General features: G+C 43.6%; 1 protein-coding gene across 1 annotated transcript; it reads right to left on the bottom strand.

Moving 5' to 3' along the window:
* Positions 1-16,861: 16,861 nt before the first annotated feature.
* On the bottom strand, positions 16,862-18,085 carry LOC119327382. Its single transcript, XM_037600495.1, has 2 exons — positions 17,747-18,085; positions 16,862-17,667 (listed from the first exon to the last, which is right to left on the bottom strand). Exons 1-2 carry the CDS (start codon positions 17,875-17,877, stop codon positions 17,322-17,324), a joined length of 477 nt encoding a protein of 158 aa, XP_037456392.1. The 5' UTR covers positions 17,878-18,085; the 3' UTR covers positions 16,862-17,321.
* Positions 18,086-19,505: the final 1,420 nt, after the last annotated feature.

The raw sequence follows: 19,505 nt of genomic DNA, 5'->3' as shown, positions 1-19,505 counted from the left end.
GGCAGCGGACAGAAGACAACAGCAGCCGGCTTGATGGGCTCGTCGGGGCCGGCGGAGGACGGCGGGGAGGGCAATCGGCGCCGGCGGGGCGGAGGACCTCAGGGGCTGGCGGGATGGGGGTCGGAGAAGGCGGCGCTGAGCACTGCTTCAGACGGCTGGATGGGCGCGTCGGGGCGGCGCTCTTCTGCTCCGGCAGGGTTCCGATAAGGCGCGCGTCTGGGCTCGAGGGAGGAGGGGCGGCGGGTCAGGAACCCTAGCGGCGGCTGGAGGAAACAGAGCGAGGGGGGAATCGAGCGAGGACAGCGGAGCGAGCGGCCGATGTGTTTTCTGGGCCGCGGTCGGTTGGGCTGTGGAAGGGCATTTTGCTTGTAATTTCGTGATGAGATAGGGGTACAGTCTGAAAACCCATACGTTTTCATTTGCGGGAGGTCTAGAATCGCCCGAATCGACCCAAAACGCTGCTTTTCAGTTGCATTGTCGATTGTGGTCTGATTTTGACGATTCTACAGAATCAAAACGAGTTCTTTCTAGCTTTTGATTTTTCAGACCCAGAATCTCCATAATCGGGTCAAAAGAACTGGGCCTAAGGACCAACTGTCGGATGGTGTGTCATCACAGTGGTTAGAGCTCTCTTCAATCTAGTTTCAGATCAGACCACTGCGATGGGAGTAGCTTTGATCACACATGGTGGATAAAATGCCCTGGACCACGAATCTCTAGTTTCTAATGTTAGAACAATAATATTTGCTTGCTTATTGCCTTGAGGGTGGCTCATTTGTGCCTCTGATCTGGGATACAAATTACGTGTATGAACTGTTCTTGCTAATTGCTATGTGCTCCAGCCCTATCATGCTACTATTGTTATTAATGGTCATAGTTAGATCAGTGAGGGAAATTTTGGTTTTAATGATTGCTCGCAACGTCAACATACTCAGCTATGGGTGAAATCTCTTGCCATCCATTGCAAACAACATAGACGGTGGTTGAAATCTCTTTCTTCCTTTCATTAGGTCAAGCCCAATCTGTCAAACGACGCCACGACTCCAACAACTTTTGACCGTAAAGCAAAATGGGTCATCCTTGGATTAGAGGAACTGAAACTATGCCAAATCTGGAATGTGCTTGGCGGTTTCGATTACTTGAACCAACAGAGAGCACACTACGCTATGAGACCATCCCGTATCCCGGTGGCGATCGCTGTCCAGATTTTGTTCTACAAAAGAAGCCACATATGGAATTTAATCCTTCATTCTACTTTAATCTTCCAAACCTTTTGCAGATTCGTTCGCTGCACCCTTACAAAAAACAAGGCCTCATAGGCAGAACGAGCAAAGCTTCTTTTTGGAGGGATAGATAGCTCGATGAGATGCTCCGATGGATCTAGCACCTGATTTATTCAAGCTGGCTAGAAGGAAGAACCTCACTGTTACTGCAGCTTTGCTGGATTTTTTTTTTGACAAACTATTTTTTTGAGAAATTGTTAGTGTAGCTGTGTAGTGATGTTCGGTTGTACTGATGCTATTTGTGGCGTTGTTGCTAAACTTTGGCATTTGCCTGACCTTGTAGCATGTGACATGTATCATATTGTCTTTGCAGGATCCTAACATGGGGGTCAAGATGTTTGAAACAGCTGACATGGTAGAGTACCTAAGGGCAACATATTCACTCTATGATCAGGAAACATGTTGCCCCACATCGATCTCTGAACTGTCCATATATTGTATGAGTTTAGATTTTATTCTTTACAAATAAACCACCGAGTCCCAAATGCAGTGTAAAAGTTGTATTCATGCAGTTGGTATAATTGATTTGGTTGGCGACTCGGGGCCTATATGGTAGAGAAGGAAAAACTGGGCACTGTACTCTCGAATACTGTCAATTATGATGCAAAACCATGGGAAACACGGATTTATGATGCAAAGGAGAAAATTACATGTGTACAATCATATCTAGGCAAATAAGGTAGTAGAATATATGAATACTTTGAAGAGAAAGGCTCCATAAATTACAATGAATAATGCCGAATGCTTTATTGAAAATAGGAAATAGAAAGTTAAACAAAGATGATGATTTCAGTTTGCAATACTCGTGTCCAAAATTATAGAGTAATGTTGTAATATCATAACTGAAAAGATCAACAAATAATTGGGAGGAAGTCAAAACATTTTACATGACACAATTAATATATTGTATATGATAATACACGATAGAACTAGCCGCGCAAATGCGCAAGCCACGCGGGCAACATCGCTAAATATATTTGACGAGTATGATAGTTTTGCACCACCTATCAATGTACAAGTACAACTCATTATATATAATCAAGTATAAGAAAGATAATCCAGATATTGTGACGGGCCACAGACAAGTCCTGGTACATGCTACAGGGATGACAGATTTCACATCAAAAGTAATAATCCAATTAGCAATATAATTAATGAGTCATACTTGTTACTTGGTGTCATACTTGCCACATGTTTACAAGGTTTGTTCGGTGGCACTAAGCTCAATATATACTCTCTCATATTTCACCGTATTCATTCATGCTTGCACTATTTGTCCCTCTGCTTATTTAGCCAGGAATAAAAATTGAACATCTAGGTGCCAAAGATCATACTGATGATCTGTGTATCAAATCTGTAATATAAATTTTGTTGCGTGATGTGATGGTGCAAGTTGAGATATTAGAGGAAACTGACAAGCGCATACATTATGTGTCGACTCCGCCACCATTGCTCGGACGTATTCTCACCAGCAGTCGCAGGAGGGCTCACGCTTCCTCGACATGCTCTAGAAGGTCAGCGCGGCAAGTTTGTCCGGTAGAAAATGTCCAAGGGCTCCCTTACGCGTCTTGCTGCTGTCTGCGTGCTTGTTAGTGACGACGCCGTTCTCGAGCGTTGGACCTAATCTGAAAGGCATGGCTGCATCGTCGACACAAAGCTTCCCTGGTGACCCTGCCTGCTCAAGTGTGTTAAACACACACTCCCAGGAGAAAAAACAATACATTACGCTGCATTTTCTGTGATCTTACTGTACTTCTTAGTAAAAATTCAATGTGTATATAAACCTAACTGGAAGCTATAAAAGAATATGAAAATTTCATTGAAATTCAACTTGCCGAGAAACAGAACTTTGGCCGGTAAGGGAATCTCCAAAGAGGTACCTCAAAGCTCCCGTAAATGTCTAGACTACATAGCGTGTACCTTTTTTTGCATCCAACGTGCTCCCGTGATCATCCGCGGACCAGTTCACATCCCCGCACATCATGTGAGAGTCCGCTTGACCCACTTTTAGTTGAGCCACATGTGCTCGCAACCCATGTGTTTTTCCTCTAGATCTGCCAGGCCCGCCTTTGCTATCCGAATTTGATGACTATTTAAGGTACAAGGGTGGATGACCAACCTTGTATCCTATTCGCGGATGCGTCCGGAAGCGGTGCACGGACGGATAGTGTGTCCAGTTTAGGAGATAGTGTTTGGAGATGGCCTAAGCAGTTGGCCACTACTTGATTGGCCCCATAGTGCAGCAAATAGATCGGGTGCCCAACGTTTGTGATTTTTAACAATATAAAGGTTAATCAGGCCCACATGCTATAATAGCTAACTATGTAAATGCCACTCTCCTAAGGCAAATAGGAATAAGGGAGGATAGAGCAGACCTCCTATGGGGTTTGTTAAATTAAATGTGGATGGTTCTTTTGATCAAGAAAAAGGATAAAGGGAAAAAGAAAGTGAACTTTAAGAAGAACGACAAACAAGTTGCTGCTCAAGAGAAAAAACCCAAGTCTGGACCTAAGCCTTAGACTGAGTGCTTCTACTGCAAAGGAACTGGTCACTAAAAGCGGAATTGCCCCAAGTATTTGGCGGATAAGAAGGATGGCGGATAAGAAGGATGGCAAGTCTGGACCTAAGCCTTAGACTGAGTGCTTCTACTGCAAAGGAACTGGTCACTAAAAGCGGAATTGCCCCAAGTATTTGGCGGATAAGAAGGATGGCAAGGTGAACAAAAGTATATGTTATATACATGTTATTGATGTGTACCTTACTAGAGCTCGCAGTAGCACCTGGGTATTTGATACTAGTTCTGTTGCTAATATTTGCAACTCGAAACAGAGACTACGGATTAAGTGAAGATTGGCTAAGGACGAGGTGACGATGCGCGTGGGAAATGGTTCCAAAGTCGATGTGATCGCCGTCGGCACGCTACCTCTAGATCTACCTTCAGGATTAGTTTTAGACCTAAATAATTGTTATTTGGTGTCAGCGTTAAGCATGAACATTATATTTGGATCTTGTTTGATGCGAGACGGTTATTCATTTAAATATGAGAATAATAGTTGTTCTATTTATATGAGTAATATCTTTTATGGTCATGCACCCTTGAAGAGTGGTCTATTTATATTAAATCTCGATAGTAGTGATACACATATTCGTAATGTTAAAGCCAAAAGATGCAGAGTTGATAATGATAGTGCAACTTATTTGTGGCACTGCCGTTTGGGTCATATTGGTGTAAAGCGCATGAAGAAACTCCATACTGATGGACTTCTGAAATCACTTAATTATGAATCACTTGGTACTTGCGAATCATGCCTCATGGGCAAGATGACTAAAACGCCGTTCTCCGGAACAATGGAGCGAGCGACAGATTTGTTGAAAATCATACATACTGATGTATGTGGTCTGGTGAATATTGAGGCTCGCGGCAGGTATCGTTATTTTCTCACCTTCACAGATAATTTGAGCAGATATGGGTATATCTACTTAATGAAGCATAAGTCTGAAACATTTGAAAAGTTCAAAGAATTTCAGAGTGAAATAGAAAATCATCGTAACAAGAAAATAAAGTTCCTACGATCTGATCGCGGAGGAGAATATTTGAGTTACGAGTTTGGTTTACATTTGAAACAATGCGAAATAGTTTCGCAACAGACGCCACACGAAACACCACAACATAATGGTGTGTCCGAACGTGGTAATCGTACTTTACTATATATGATGCGATCTATGATGTCTCTTACAGATTTACCGCTATCGTTTTGGGGTTATGCTTTAGAGACGGCTGCGTTCACGTTAAATAGGGCACCATTGAAATCTGTTGAGACGACGCCTTATGAACGGTGGTTTGGCAAGAAACCATTGTCGTTTCTTAAAGTTTGGGGCTGCAATGCTTATATAAAAAAACTTCAACCTGATAAGCTCGAACTCAAATCGGAGAAATGTGTCTTCATAGGATACCCAAAAGAGACAGTTGGGTACACCTTCTACAGATCCGAAGGCAAGAATTTTGTTGCTAAAAATGGATCCTTTCTAGCGAAGGAGTTTCTCTCGAAAGAAGTGGGAGGAAAGTACAATTTGATGAGGTAACTGTACCTACTCCCTTATTGGAAAGTAGTTCATCACAGAAACCGGTTCCTGTGACACCTACACCAATTAGTGAGGAAGCTAATGATGATGATCATGAAACTTCAGATAAAGTTACTACTGAACCTCGTAGGTCAACCAGAATAAGATCCGCACCAGAGTGGTATGGTTATCCTGTTCTGGAGGTCATGTTACTTGACCATGATGAACCTACGAACTATGAGGAAGCAATGATGAGCCCAGATTCCGCAAAATGGCTTGAAGCCATGAAATCTGAGATGGGATCCATGTATGAGAACAAAGTGTGTACTTTGGTTGACTTGCCCGATGATCGGCAAGCCATCGAGAATAAATGGATCTTCAAGAAGAAGACTGACGCTGACGGTAACATTACTGTCTACAAAGCTCGACTTTTTACGAAGGGTTTTCGACAAGTTCAAGGAGTTAACTACGATGAGACCTTCTCACCCGTAGCGAAGCTTAAATCCGTCCTAATCATGTTAGCAATTGCCATATTTTATGATTATGAAATTTGGCAAATGGATGTAAAGACTGCATTTCTGAATGGATTTTTGGAAAAAGAGTTGTATATGATGCAACCTGAAGGTTTTATCGATCCAAAGGGTACTAACAAAGTGTGCAAGCTCTAGCGATCCATTTATGGACTGATGCAAGCCTTTCGGAGTTGGAATAAACATTTTGATAGTGTGATCAAAGCATATGGTTTTATACAGACTTTTGGAGAAGTCTGTATTTACAAGAAAGTGAGTGGGAGCTCTGTAACATTTCTAATATTATATGTGGATGACATATTGTTGATTGAAAATGATATAGAATTTTTGGATAGCATAAAAGGATACTTGAATAAAAGTTTTTCAATGAAAGACCTCAGTGAAGCTACTTATATACTGGGCATCAAAATTTATAGAGATAGATCAAGACACTTAATTGGACTTTCACAGAGCATATACCTTGATAAAGTTTTGAAGAAGTTCAAAATGGATCAAGCTAAGAAAGGGTTCTTGCCTGTGTTACAAGGTATGAAGTTGAGTAAGACTCAATGCCTGACCACTGCAGAAGATAGAGAGAAAATAAAAAATGTTCCATATGCTTCAGCCATAGGCTCTATCATGTATGTAATGTTGTGTACCAGACCTGATATGTGCCTTGCTATTAGTTTAGCAGGGAGGTACCAAAGTAATTCAGGAGTGGATCACTGGACAGCGGTCAAGAACATCTTGAAATACCTGAAAAGGACTAAAGATATGTTTCTCGTTTATGGAGGTGACAAAGAGCTCGTCGTAAATGGTTACGTCGATACAAGCTTTGGCACTGATCCGGACGATTCTAAATTGCAAACCGGATACGTGTTTATATTAAACGGTGGAGCTGTCAGTTGGAGCAGTTCTAAACAAAGTGTCGTGGAGGGATCTACGTGTGAAGCGGAGTACATAGCTGCTTCGGAAGCAATGAATGAAGGAGTCTGGATGAAGGAGTTCATATCCGATCTAGGTGTCATACCTAGTGCATCGGGTCCAATGAAAATATTTTGAGACAATACTGGTGCAATTGCCTTGGCAAAGGAATCCAGATTTCACAAGAGGACCAAGCACATCAAGAGACGCTTCAACTCCATCCGGGATCAAGTCCAGGTGGAAGACATAGAGATTTGCAAGATATATACGGATCTAAATGTTGCAGACCCTTGACTAAGCCTCTTCCACGAGCAAAACGTGATCAGCACCAAGACTCCATGGGTGTTAGAATCATTACTGTGTAATCTAGATTATTGACTCTAGTGCAAGTGGGAGACTGAGGGAAATATGCCCTAGAGGAAATAATAAAGTTATTATTTATTTCCTCATATCATGATAAATGTTTATTATTCATGCTAGAATTATATTAACCGGAAACATAATACATGTGTGAATACATAGATAAACATAGTGTCACTAGTATACCTCTACTTGACTAGCTCGTTATCAAAGATGCTTGAGTTTCCTAACCATGAACATGAGTTGTCATTTGATTAACGGGATCACATCATTAGGAGAATGATGTGATTGACTTGACCCATTCCGTTAGCTTAGCACTTGATCATTTGGTTTGTTGCTATTGCTTTCTTCATGACTTATACATGTTCCTTTGACTATGAGATTATGCAACTCTCGATTACCGGAGGAACTCTTTGTGTGCTACCAAAAGTCACAAAGTTACTGGGTGATTATAAAGGTGCTCTACATGTGTCTCCGATGGTGTTCGTGGAGTTGGCATAGATCAAGAATAGGATTTGTCACTCCGATTGTCGGAGAGGTATCTCTGGGCCCTCTCGGTAATGCACATCACTATAAGCCTTGCAAGCAATGTGACTAATGAGTTAGTTGCGGTATGTTGCATTACGAAACGAGTAAAGAGACTTGCCGGGAACAAGATTGAACTAGGTATTGAGATACCGATGATCAAATCTCGGACAAGTAACATACCGATTACAAAGGGAACAACGTATGTTGTTATGCGGTTTGACCGATAAAGATCTTCGTAGAATATGTAGGAATCAATATGAGCATCCAGGTTTCTCTATTGTTTATTAACCGGAGACGTGTCTCGGACATGTCTACATAGTTCTTGAACCCGTAGGGTCCGCACGCTTAAAGTTATGTGACGATCGGTATTATGAGTTTTTGTGTTTTGATGTACCGAAGGTAGTTTGGAGTCCCGAATATGATCACGGACATGACGAGGAGTCTCGAAATGGTCGAGACGTAAAGATCGATATATTGGATGACTATGTTCGGATACCGGAAAGGTTCCGGGAGGTTTCGGACATATACCGGAGTACCAGGGGGGTTACTGGAACCCCCCGGGGAGTATATTAGGCCTAGTGGGCCTTAGTGGGAGAAGAGGAGGGGCGGCCAAGGGCAGCCGCGCCCCCCTCCCCCTCTAGTCCAAATTGGACAAGGAGGGGGGCGGCGCCCCCCTTTCCTTCTCTCTTCTCTCCATTCCTTCTCCTCTCCTACTCCAACTAGGAAAAGAGAGAGTCCTACTCCCGGTGGGAGTAGGACTCCCCCCTTGGCGCGCCCTCCTCCTGGCCGGCCGTCTCCCCCCTAGCTCATTTATATACGGGGGCGGGGAGGCACCCCAAGACACAACAATTGATCTGTTGATCTCTTAGCCGCGTGCGGTGCCCCCTCCACCATAATCCACCTCGTTTATATCGTAACGATGCTTAGGCGAAGCCCTGCGACGGTAGCTTCATCAACATCGTCACTACGCCGTCGTGCTGACGAAACTCTTCCCTGGGCTCTACTGGATCGTGAGTTCGCGGGACGTCACCGAGCTGAACGTGTGCTGAACGCGGAGGTGTCGTTCGTTCGGTGCTGAGGATCGGTCGATCGTGAAGACGTATGACTACATCAACCACGTTGTTATAACGCTTCCGCTTAATGGTCTACGAGGGTACGTGGACGACACTCTCCCTTCTCGTTGCTATACATCACCATGATCTTGCGTGTGCGTAGGATTTTTTTGAAATTACTACGTTCCCCAACACGACCTAGATCATCAGCGGGCTCATCTGATGCCTCTTCTTCAGCTTCTTCCCGCATTGCCGGCTCAGCTTCTTCCCGCATTGCCGGCTCAGCTTCTTTCCCCATTGTTGTACCATCGTATTCAGGGAACCCATGGCTAGGATAGCTGTCGTCGTCCTCTTCTTCTTCATTGTCTCCATCATAAGCCCTCTTTCTCCGTGCTTGGTCCAAACATTATAGTGGGTTATGAAACCGGACTCAAATAGGTGGACTTGAATGGTTTTTAACTTAGAGTAATTCCGATCATTCTTACAGCCAGCACATGGACAAGGCATAAAATCATCCACACGCTTGTTTGCCTCAGCCGCAAGCAGAAAAGTATGCACGCCATCAACGAACTGGGGAGAGCATCGGTCATCGTACATCCATTGTCGGCTCATCTTCATTACACAACACCGAAAAGACCAAATTAATAAAGTTCATACGACACTTATTCTCATAAAACAAACATACAAATAACTCTAAAGCTAAAGCATTTAAGTGTAACAACAAATGCGATCAAGATCACAACTAAGGTAACAATTGATCCAACAACGTAATGATACCAAGCCTCACTATCAATGGCATATTTTCTAATCTTTCTAATCTTCAAGCGCATTTCTCCATCTTGATCTTGTGATCATCGACGACATCGGCAACATGCAACTCCAATTCTATCTTCTCCCCCTCAATTCTTTTCAATCTTTCTTTCAAATACTTGTTTTCTCTTTCAACTAAATTTAACCTCTCGACAATAGGGTCGGTTGGAATTTCCGTTTCACATACCTCCTAGATAAAAATATCTATGTCAACTTGATGGGCATAATTTGTCATAAACATGAAATGCAACAAATAGTTACAAAAGAGAATATACCACATCCGAATCATAACCCGGACGAGGGCCGACGGGGACGGATATAAAAATCATGGCACTATGAATAACAAACAACGTACGGGTAAGATAATTATACAAGTAACTATATATCTAAATCACACAAACATGATTTTTTATATATAAACAATATAAGAACAAGAAGCTCACAAGAAGGTGGTTCCGGCGACGGGACGGTGCGGATGATTGACGGTGGTTAGGACGGAGATGGGAAGGCACTAAGTAAACTACACCTATATATGCAAACTAAGAGTTATTTTAAGCTCAGATTGCATATAAATTAAATAAACTACCACATATAATTCCTCCCAAATTACTAAAACCCACAAATTAATCACTATATAAGGCATTGCAAGAGCTAATGTAGCAATGAGAGATGAAAAGGACAAAGTTGCTTACCTTTGTGATCACTTGAATGGATGGGGGCCTTCAAATCTTGACAAAATTTGGGCAAAATGTGTGATAGCTCAAGGAAGAGGGAAAGAACAGAGAGGAGAGGGGAAAGGAGAAAAACATAGCGAGCTCGATCACGGGTGGACGAAGGGTTTATATAGGACGACCTTTAGTACCGGTTCATGTCACGAACCGGTACTAAAGGTGTTGGAGGGGCCTCAGACTGACAACATCCTACCAGCACTCTCTTTAGCACCGGTTCGTAGCATGAACCGGTGCTAAAGATTTTCCACGAATCGGTACTAATGAGAGCGGACCGCCTAGCCGTTGGAATCGGCACTACAAACCGAGACTAATGAGCTGAACATTATGCCCCTTTTCTACTAGTGCACGTTCAAAATGACTTTCATATCTTATAGAAGTATCTACCATTCTATTTTTTAAAATGACGGGCGCCACAACGCGCGCCTTCCATGATCTATTTTAGTAGTAAAACATAACCCAATTAATGTACTATGGCGATATAGCGTTTGCAACTTGCATGTCTTGTTAAATCTGTAACGAACGGCTTGCATAAGTTCTTCGTGCCTCCAGGGGCCATGATAACAATGCAATGAACGCTTGATCGTTGCTTTCAGCCTTAGCATCTCCCTCAATTAGAATTTAGAGGTGTGAGAAGACTAAGTCTTATCCCCTCACATGAAAATAAGAATAACAAACACGCTAGTGCTCATGAGTTGTGTAACTTGGTGTCATACTTGTCACATGCATTCGTTTCCATGCCAAACTTCCTTTGGCGATGGGCTTAATATGTACCCTCTCATATTTCACCATCAAAGCCTGCCCTATCCATTTGCCCTGCTGCTTGGAATCACAATGTGACTTTTATCTATCAAACACCATCTTTAGTTGGCTATCTACAATTCGTTGTAGGCATGGTGCCACTTGAGATATTAGAGGGAACTGACTGTTGGCACTAGCTCTACACCGACAATCCTTGCTAGGATCATCTATGTACTCCTCGTCAAAAGCAACAGCCACGCACTTGATAAATCAATGGAAGCTGATTGAGCCGAGCGTACAGAGCTAGCTCACTACAACCAGATTGGTCTCCTCGGTAGTTGTACTACTTGCCGATGGCTACCTGGCTAACCAATGCTGTTTACGCACATACAACCCCTTTCACTAAACATATAAAAGGTAATAGAGACTTTTGAAAAATTATACCCACTTTCATATGTATGATGGGTCGTATACACGTACATTTTTTTCTGTACATGGGAACTCCTATATGTCGCATTCTAATATTCGCAGAGGGCGCCTGCGAATAGGCCGGCCCAACAGAGCGAGCGCGAGCAAGTGAAAGGCCACTGTAGCTTATAAAGCTAAAAAATTAAGTCTGCCGTCAAGGGTGTCAAAACCGAGACCAGGTGCTGCTGAATGAATGTTGACAACCACCTGAGCTAAAGAGGGTTGTTCAAGTGGTTCCGCAAAATTTTAAAGAAGTAGCAAAAGAGGAAGATCGAAGCAGCCCAACTAGCAATCTGGCGAACCACACTGGGCACTGTAGCCGCCACAACACCCACTATGGCGACACAGACTAGATACTGCAGCAATTCTATTTAAACTTCAAAAACTTTTCTGAAAAAACATGAACTTTCTTTGGAAAGCATGAATAATTTTTGTAAAAATTGAATAATTTTTTAACACAAAACATTGAACATTTTTCAGCAACACAAACAAAATGTGAAAATGTGAATATTTTTTAAATATTTGAAGAAATTTTGAAACCATGAACATTTTATGAAAATCCAAACTGCGAACATTTTCTGAATTTGTCGTAAAAACAGGAACACTTTTTGAAATTCCAAATTCTTTTGAACCGGTGAACATTTTGGAAGTTCCTAAAGAAAAATGGAAACATGAACATGTTTTAAAATCGTGAAAATATTTCGAATTTGTGAACTAATTTTGGAAAACAGGAACACTTTTTTTATAATGCAAACAAAATTTTGAACCCGCGAACCTTTATTGAAACTTCTGACCGTTTTTGAGATTGTGAATAATCTCAGAGCAGGTGGTTGCCCAGGGCGACGCCGCCGACGTTGCAAGTTTCTCTCCAATTGGACATTGCACGCAAAAGTAAAGTAGGCCCTCAGCAAAAATGGGGGTAAATCATGTCCAAAGGGTTCACCCATTGGTGATTAATTCTGGTTGCATGAACCTCACTGAAGCATCGTCCAATTAATTTCATTAAGGATCACCGTCCTACATGAATACTCAACTTCAAGCGGAAGTTAGATGCGAGGATTCATGCTACATACATACATATAGTGTGACGGACATGTCAAGGCTTTTGCACCCAAAAATCATAATCTGATTAACAGAACATCTCATGAGTTGTACATGTTACTTGGTGTCATATTTGGCACATGATTGCCTAGTTTCTTTGGGGGTGTTGGGCTCAATATATACCCTCCCATATATGTTACCATACCCATTCATGTATGCAATGCATATATGACCCTATTGAGGAATCAAAATGCAACTTGTATCCATCAAATATCATATCGATGATTTATATGCATCACATGTACAATATAACTTCTATTGTGTGATGGTGCAAATTAAGATATTAGAAGGAACTGACAAGGTCATAGATTCTACTTTGACTCTGCCTTCAATGCTCGTTGGAGCACTAGCTCCGATTCCCACGAGGGCTCACGTTCTTTATCCACATCCGCTGGAAGGACAACATGCCATGTTTGAAAATCTCCAAGGCTCACCCATGCTCCGAGCTGTTGTCCGAGCTGCCAACATTGCCAACGTTGTGACAGCGCTGTCGTCCGTCGGTGGCCCTGCCTGCTCCATGATATGCATGGCACCCTTGATCGACTCCAGGGCCGGCCCTGGGCCAGGGCAGCAGGGGCAACGGCCCGGGGCCCAGCCAAATTAGGGGCCCCGACCTAGTGCTGCAGTGTATATATAGATATGGGCATTGATGAAATGCTAAATAAAAAAGAAAAAAATCTGTAGGCAGGGAGGCCCATCTCCAGCAGAAGCCCAACTGTCAAGAGGTCTAAAGGCAGGCACGCACGCACAAGGCCAGTTGCTCAGAGAAAAAGGGGGCACAAGGCCAACAACAACCCGCTGAGAATGAGACCACAATTGAGGAAACAATGCCCATATGAGACTCCTATAAATATTTTGAGTGACCGTGAGAATCCTGCAAGTGTAGATGAACAAGGATTTTCTCCTTTTGATATCTATGAACCTAGAAACTGGGACACTCTTGACAATAAATCAAGAGATATTCTGATTATAAAAAGGGCCTACAAGGGAACAAAATCTTGTGTTTGAAACAGACTACATTTATCTTGACATTTTCATTTAATGATTTTGCATCAAAAAAAAATGCATGGAGCCGTTTCTCATGATTAATGGAGGCTTGGAGGTTCCCTAGTATGTCATTTCTTTTCTGTTATGCTCTGTGACTTCTATGATGTTTGATTTACACCTGCAGTATGAAAATGTTATTTATGACTTGGAGGTGTTATTTACCAAGGAAAATTACCGCTGTTTATTATAGCTTTGCAATATTTTTTTTATCAATGTATGGAATAATTTTTTCCCTCCAGTGCTGTCACTGGGCCCATTCATTTGAGTTCGCCCCGGGGCCTCCGAAACTCGAGGACCGGCGCTGATCGACTCTTGCTAAAGCACCGCTTTCCATTCCTGTTCTCTATTCCGAGCTGAACTCTACTGGCGCCGAGGCACATCACGGGTTTGGACTTGTTCAGATAGTGATGCTCGTGTCTCGGGAGTCATGAACCTCACTGAACCTGCCGGCATTGATAACTCCATAACAGAGCTCCCGTTGGCCCTACCCTGCTCCATGATCCGGCAGCCATGATCGACCCCCACTAATTCACCACTTCTCGTTCATGTTTCCTGTACGGAGCTTAACTGTACCTAGCGCCGCGGCACATGCGGCACGTCTCTGGTTTGGACTTGTACGGCTATTGATGCTTGAGTCTTGCGACCCATGCATGCAGCCGTGGATCTCGCCGCTGGTTCACATGTGCACATCACCTGTTAAACACAGACGGGCCAAGAAAGAAAGAAAGGAAGGATATTTTCGTTACACTGCATGCATTATGAGTGATCCTATCTTTTTTAATCTAAAGAATTGCAATGTACTACGCCTCTATAACTAACTTAATCTATCACGTCCACCTATCTAGTAGTCAAACATAACCCAATAATGTACTATGGCGATATAGCCTTTGGAACTTGCATGTCTTGGTTAAACCGTAACGAACGGCTTGAATAAGTTCTTTGTGCCTCCATGGGCCATGGTAACAATGCAATGGACGCATGACCGTTGCTTTCAGCCTTAGCATCTCCCTCAGTTAGAATTTAGAAGTGCGCGAGGACTGAGTCTTATCCCCTCACATGAAAATAAGAATAACAAACACTCCTGGTCATGAGTTGTGTAACTTAGTGTCATACTTGTCACATGCTTTCGTTTCCATGTGAAAGTTTCTTTGGAGATGGGCTTAATGTATACTCTCTCATATTTCATCATCTAAGCCTGTACTATCCATTTGCCCCGCTGCTTGGAATCAGAAAGTGACTTTTATCTATCAAACATCATCTTTAGTTAGTTGTCCACAATTTCGTTGTAGGTATGGTGCCACTTGAGATATTAGAGTGAACTAACTGTTGGCGCAAGCTCTACACCAAGAATCATTGCCGTGATCATCTATGTACTCCTCGTCGAAAGCAACAGCCACGCACTTGATGAATCGATGGAAGCTGATTTAGTCATGCGTACATACAGTTTGATTTCTTCGGCAGGTGTACTACTTGCCGATGGCTACCTAAGACAAGAATTTAGTGTAAGATACATCCATAGCTAGACAAATCTAAGACAAGAATTGTGGGATGGGGTGATACGAAGCACTCATTCTGCATGTGTACTCAGCATTTTGTATGTTGTCTATGCTACACGCAACTCAGCATCAATCGATGTTCAAAATGATGTGTATGCGGTTGGAGCATGTGACCGGAGAGGTTTTTATCCATCATGGATGGCGGCATAACCTTCAAATAGGTCCACCTTCTTCGTCAACATAGGCCTTCTTTCGGTCTCATAGGGCTCTACTGTTGCCAATTTGTTACTTTTATATACTTTGTTAAGACTTTTTTTGGCCGTATGCATCTTATCTATGTAGTGATTGGGTGTCACTCATTATATTCTTTTAGAGAAAAAGACATACGCCAGACTTTACAAATAAAGCCAACAGGTAGAATTCGAGCCAACAACAAACATCATACATCAAACCCACATAAATAAATGTTTGCGAATTTTAAGAAAAGTTAAAAAATTTGAAAACAATTCACCAAATTTGAAAAATGTGCACAAATCTAAACAGTGTTCATAAATATAAAATATATTCACGAATTTAAAGAATTTCATGGCTTCATTTGTGAAAACATTTACAAATTTAAATATTCTTCACGGAACAAAAAATGTCTATGTACTTTAATAGAAAAAAGATAAAATGAAAAACACCAAAAAATAATGGAAAAACAGAAAATAAAATAAAAATTAAAACAAATTGGAAGTATCCAGACGTTCCAAATGGAGTGCCCTAGTGGCTGCGAATAGGAAACATCGCCTAACTGGGTTTGACCTTACAACTCTTGTTCAACACGCGCTGCTCTTTCCCATGGGCCGGCCCATCTTCCAGTTCTGTTTTTTTTATGTTATTAGTTAGGCTTGGGTACAGTGGAGAGCAACTAACTAGAGGTCCCTAAATAATTAACTGGAGGTCCCTGGTGGTCATTTTTAGTGGCCTAGGAGCACGCCAAGTAGTGTGTTCAGCTACTGCCACATGTCGCTTGTGGGGCTTTTTTTTTTCGTGTGTTGGGTGCTTCCTCTAGATCTTTGTATGTGCTTTCGGGTTTTTTCTGTTTTTTGTCTTTTCGATTTTCATTGGTTGTTCTTAGGTTATGGAGAAATCTTTTGCATGGATTTTTATTTTCGAGCAGGAAAAATTTGTATTTCCATGATCATAGAAGTACATATTTGCTTCCGCGGAAAGCACAACCATACTTCTCGAAAAGAAAAGAAAAACTGAAAATTTGGGCGGTGTGCGCGTCCATGGGCGACATCGCGAGTATTGGCAGCTCCGCGTTAACGAGGCGAAGCACGTGCGCCTCTTCGAGGTGATAGAGGCAGAGGAGGACGATATCTGGAGAAGCACGACAATGATGCCTAGAGGCATCATTTGTCGAACAAATTCCATCATTTACATAACTTGAGGTCAGTCTCAGACTGGAAGCCCTCACAGATTACACCGGACACAAACTGGGGAGATAAAGACATCTACTTCCTCCGTTCCTAAATATAAGTCTTTCTAGAGATTCCAACAAGTGACTATATACGAAGCAAAATAAGTGAATCTACACTCTAAAATATGTCTACATACATCCGTATGTTGTAGTCCATTTGAAATGTCTAAAAGACTTATATTTAGGAACGGAGGGAGTAATAAACATGGCAAAGGAAGGCTGAACTGCTGACACTCAACATATATAAGCTGCAACCAGGTGACCTGAAGGACAGCACCATCAGCTGAAAGACCAAATAGAACAAACAAGGCCTCCATAATTGATTAGCCACCAATTCCAACCTGAAGAAATGTCGCAGTCAGTCATCTGTCATGGATCACTATGCCATGGCTAGAGAAGCTTTCCATATTCAACACGACTTGAAGCCCACAGTTATCCAAACCAGGCTAATTGTACTATAAGAGGCAAGTCACTGTCATGAATCTCCTGATAGAGTAGATGATAGCGTGCAGAGATGGTTACGGCGGCTTCCGGACCAATCAAGCAGATTTCGTCTATTGATCTACAACAACACGAGCTTCCAATGCAGAACATCAAGCAGATGCTAACATTCTCACACAATCAGCCACTGTGACCCAACTATGGATCACTGAAGCTGTAAGGATGGATGGGATGGTTAATTTTCAATTTCAGAGCAGGATTCACAGAAGGAAATCACTGAAACTTAATAAGGATACATGGTTAATCTCAGAGCAGGAGGTTGCCGAGGGCGAGGCCGACGACGCAGACCGCCAGCGCGACCCACCACGCGGCGGCGACACCGCGCCGGGCGGCATCCCCATCTTCCTCATCATCTTCAGGCTCGGCGCCCGCGGCTCTGAGCGCGGAGTTCTCGGCCTCGAGCATCATGACCCACCGGCGGTGCGCCGAGAGCAGCACCGAGTCCCGCACGAGCAGCGCTGCCAGGCCTCCGCTGGCCGCGGCAAGCTTCCGCTCCGCCTCCCGCGCCCGCGACTGCGACAGCCGCAGCGCCCGCCGCAGCTCCTCGTTGCCGCCGTCGCCCTTCTTATCCGCCCCCGCCGCGCTCTCCAATCTTTCCTCGCGCGAAAAGAGAACAAGAAAAAAAGCTGAGCGATGCGCCATGGCCAATCCGTGAAGGGGACGCGCCTTACCTGTGAAGAAGAGTCGGGAGGGGGCCGAAGAGTTTGGCCGGAGGGGGCAGGTCGCAGTTGAGGAGCAGATCGGCGGGCGAGGGCCGCCCCCGGCGCCGCTTCTGGTGCTCGTCGGCGCCCGGGCCGGCCATCAGCTCGCTCCGCCGCCCGAGTGGTTGGCTGCGTCCGCTCCGCCTCCCTCGACTGAGGCCAGCGGCAGGGTCTGGTTGGATTGGGGCCGGCCGTGGGGGTTGGTGTAGAGGAGGGGAAGGGAGGAGCGGTTGCTTCAAGAGTCGTCGCGTCTCTGCCGTCCCAGGCGAGTCTCAAGTGGCGGCCAAGTTAGATTATGTGCCAGCCAAGTGCGCGACACACAGGTGAGTGAGTACGGAATCACGGTGGCCAGTTGCTGTCGACAAGTGATGGACGGAGGAAGGCGACGGAGGAATCTTGGCCCGGACTGACGACTTTGTTCCAAACGTGTCCACACGGTGCACGGGGGCGTATTTGGTTGTTCCAAACGTGTCCACACGGTGCACGGGGGCGTATTTGGTTCACCGGCATTTTGCCTACTTGTTCTTGTTTTAGTTGAGGCTGATTGAGCAAATGCTGACTAAAAACCAACATATGCATGTAGTTTGGTTGCCTGCATTAAATTTTCTGTACGAGGAAATCAACTAGTGAGTACGCTGTTTGGTTGCATGCGTCGTTGTTGCTAAACAAACAACATGTTGTTGGGTTGCAAACGGCTAAAGATGCGATCATCACTTCTCACTAGTGGTGATCTTACTACACACACTGGACATTGTCTTGTCCTAACTAGAAAATAAATGGCAGTTTACCCTATCTACTAGCAAATGACAGTACAAATTATTAAGAGCCAACATGGCTGAATAAGGAAAGTTCAATGATGCTAACTAGGTGCCATTTCATCATCTTTCTCTTCCTATCCCTCTGCTGCTGATGTGCTGCTTCCTCTTACTCGCTTCTGTTGCTGCATCTTTCTTCTTCCTCCTCTTGTTCTTATGCTTCTGATTCTTGTCTGACCTCTATTATCCCACATTGCCTGAGCCCACTTTGACTTTTTGTTCTTCCACGCTTTGTTGTCGAATGCCTCCACACCATGGTCGGAGCTGATCACCTCATCAGGAGTCACATCTTCCTCCTCCGGCACAAATTCATCAACTCCCCATTGCAGGATCCAATTGTGAATGATGCAGCATGCAAGAACAAGCTTCACCTGGGTAGGGTAAGGGTGTAATGGCTTCTGATCCAGGATCTTAAACATGTTCTTCAAAGCTCCAAAGGCCCTCTCAGTAGTCACTCTAAGGCCGGAGTTTATGAGATTGAACAGTTCCCGAGGAGTCCTAGAATAGTTCCTACCAGCAAACATATGGTACCTGGTTTTCCTGAAGGGCGGAAGAACACCTGGTCTACATGCATAGCCAGCATCTCCAAGGTAGAACTTTCCATCGGGGATGTTGATGCCATCATGACAACCCATGCCGTCACTGAGAATGTTAGCATCATGTGCTGATCATTCCTAGCCAGCCAACACATATGTGAACTTCAGATCGAAGTCAACAGCAGCTAGCACATTCTGGCTTGTGTAGTGCTTCCTCCCTCTATATGCTGCAACTTGTGATCTCGGCACTTTGACAGTGACATGAGCACCATCTATTGCTCCAATGCAATCCTGAAATGGTATTACAATATGTTGTTAGTCTACTACAGATCAATAACAACATATGAATGCATGAAGTAAGCTCACCTTGAAGTATGG

The sequence above is a fragment of the Triticum dicoccoides genome, chromosome 7A (genome assembly GCF_002162155.2).
Source record: "Triticum dicoccoides isolate Atlit2015 ecotype Zavitan chromosome 7A, WEW_v2.0, whole genome shotgun sequence".
Classification (NCBI taxonomy): domain Eukaryota; kingdom Viridiplantae; phylum Streptophyta; class Magnoliopsida; order Poales; family Poaceae; genus Triticum; species Triticum dicoccoides.
This window is presented reverse-complemented; position numbering and strand designations above follow the sequence as displayed.

What these genes read in the sequence shown, in the direction of transcription:
- LOC119327382 (XM_037600495.1), bottom strand. Translation starts at nt 17,877, where the DNA reads ATGGCCGGCCCGGGCGCCGACGAGCACCAGAAGCGGCGCCGGGGGCGG. An exon ending in CTCCCGACTCTTCTTCACAG is followed by an intron (nt 17,668 to 17,746) that starts GTAAGGCGCGTC and finishes GCGCGAGGAAAG; the next exon opens with ATTGGAGAGCGCGGCGGGGG.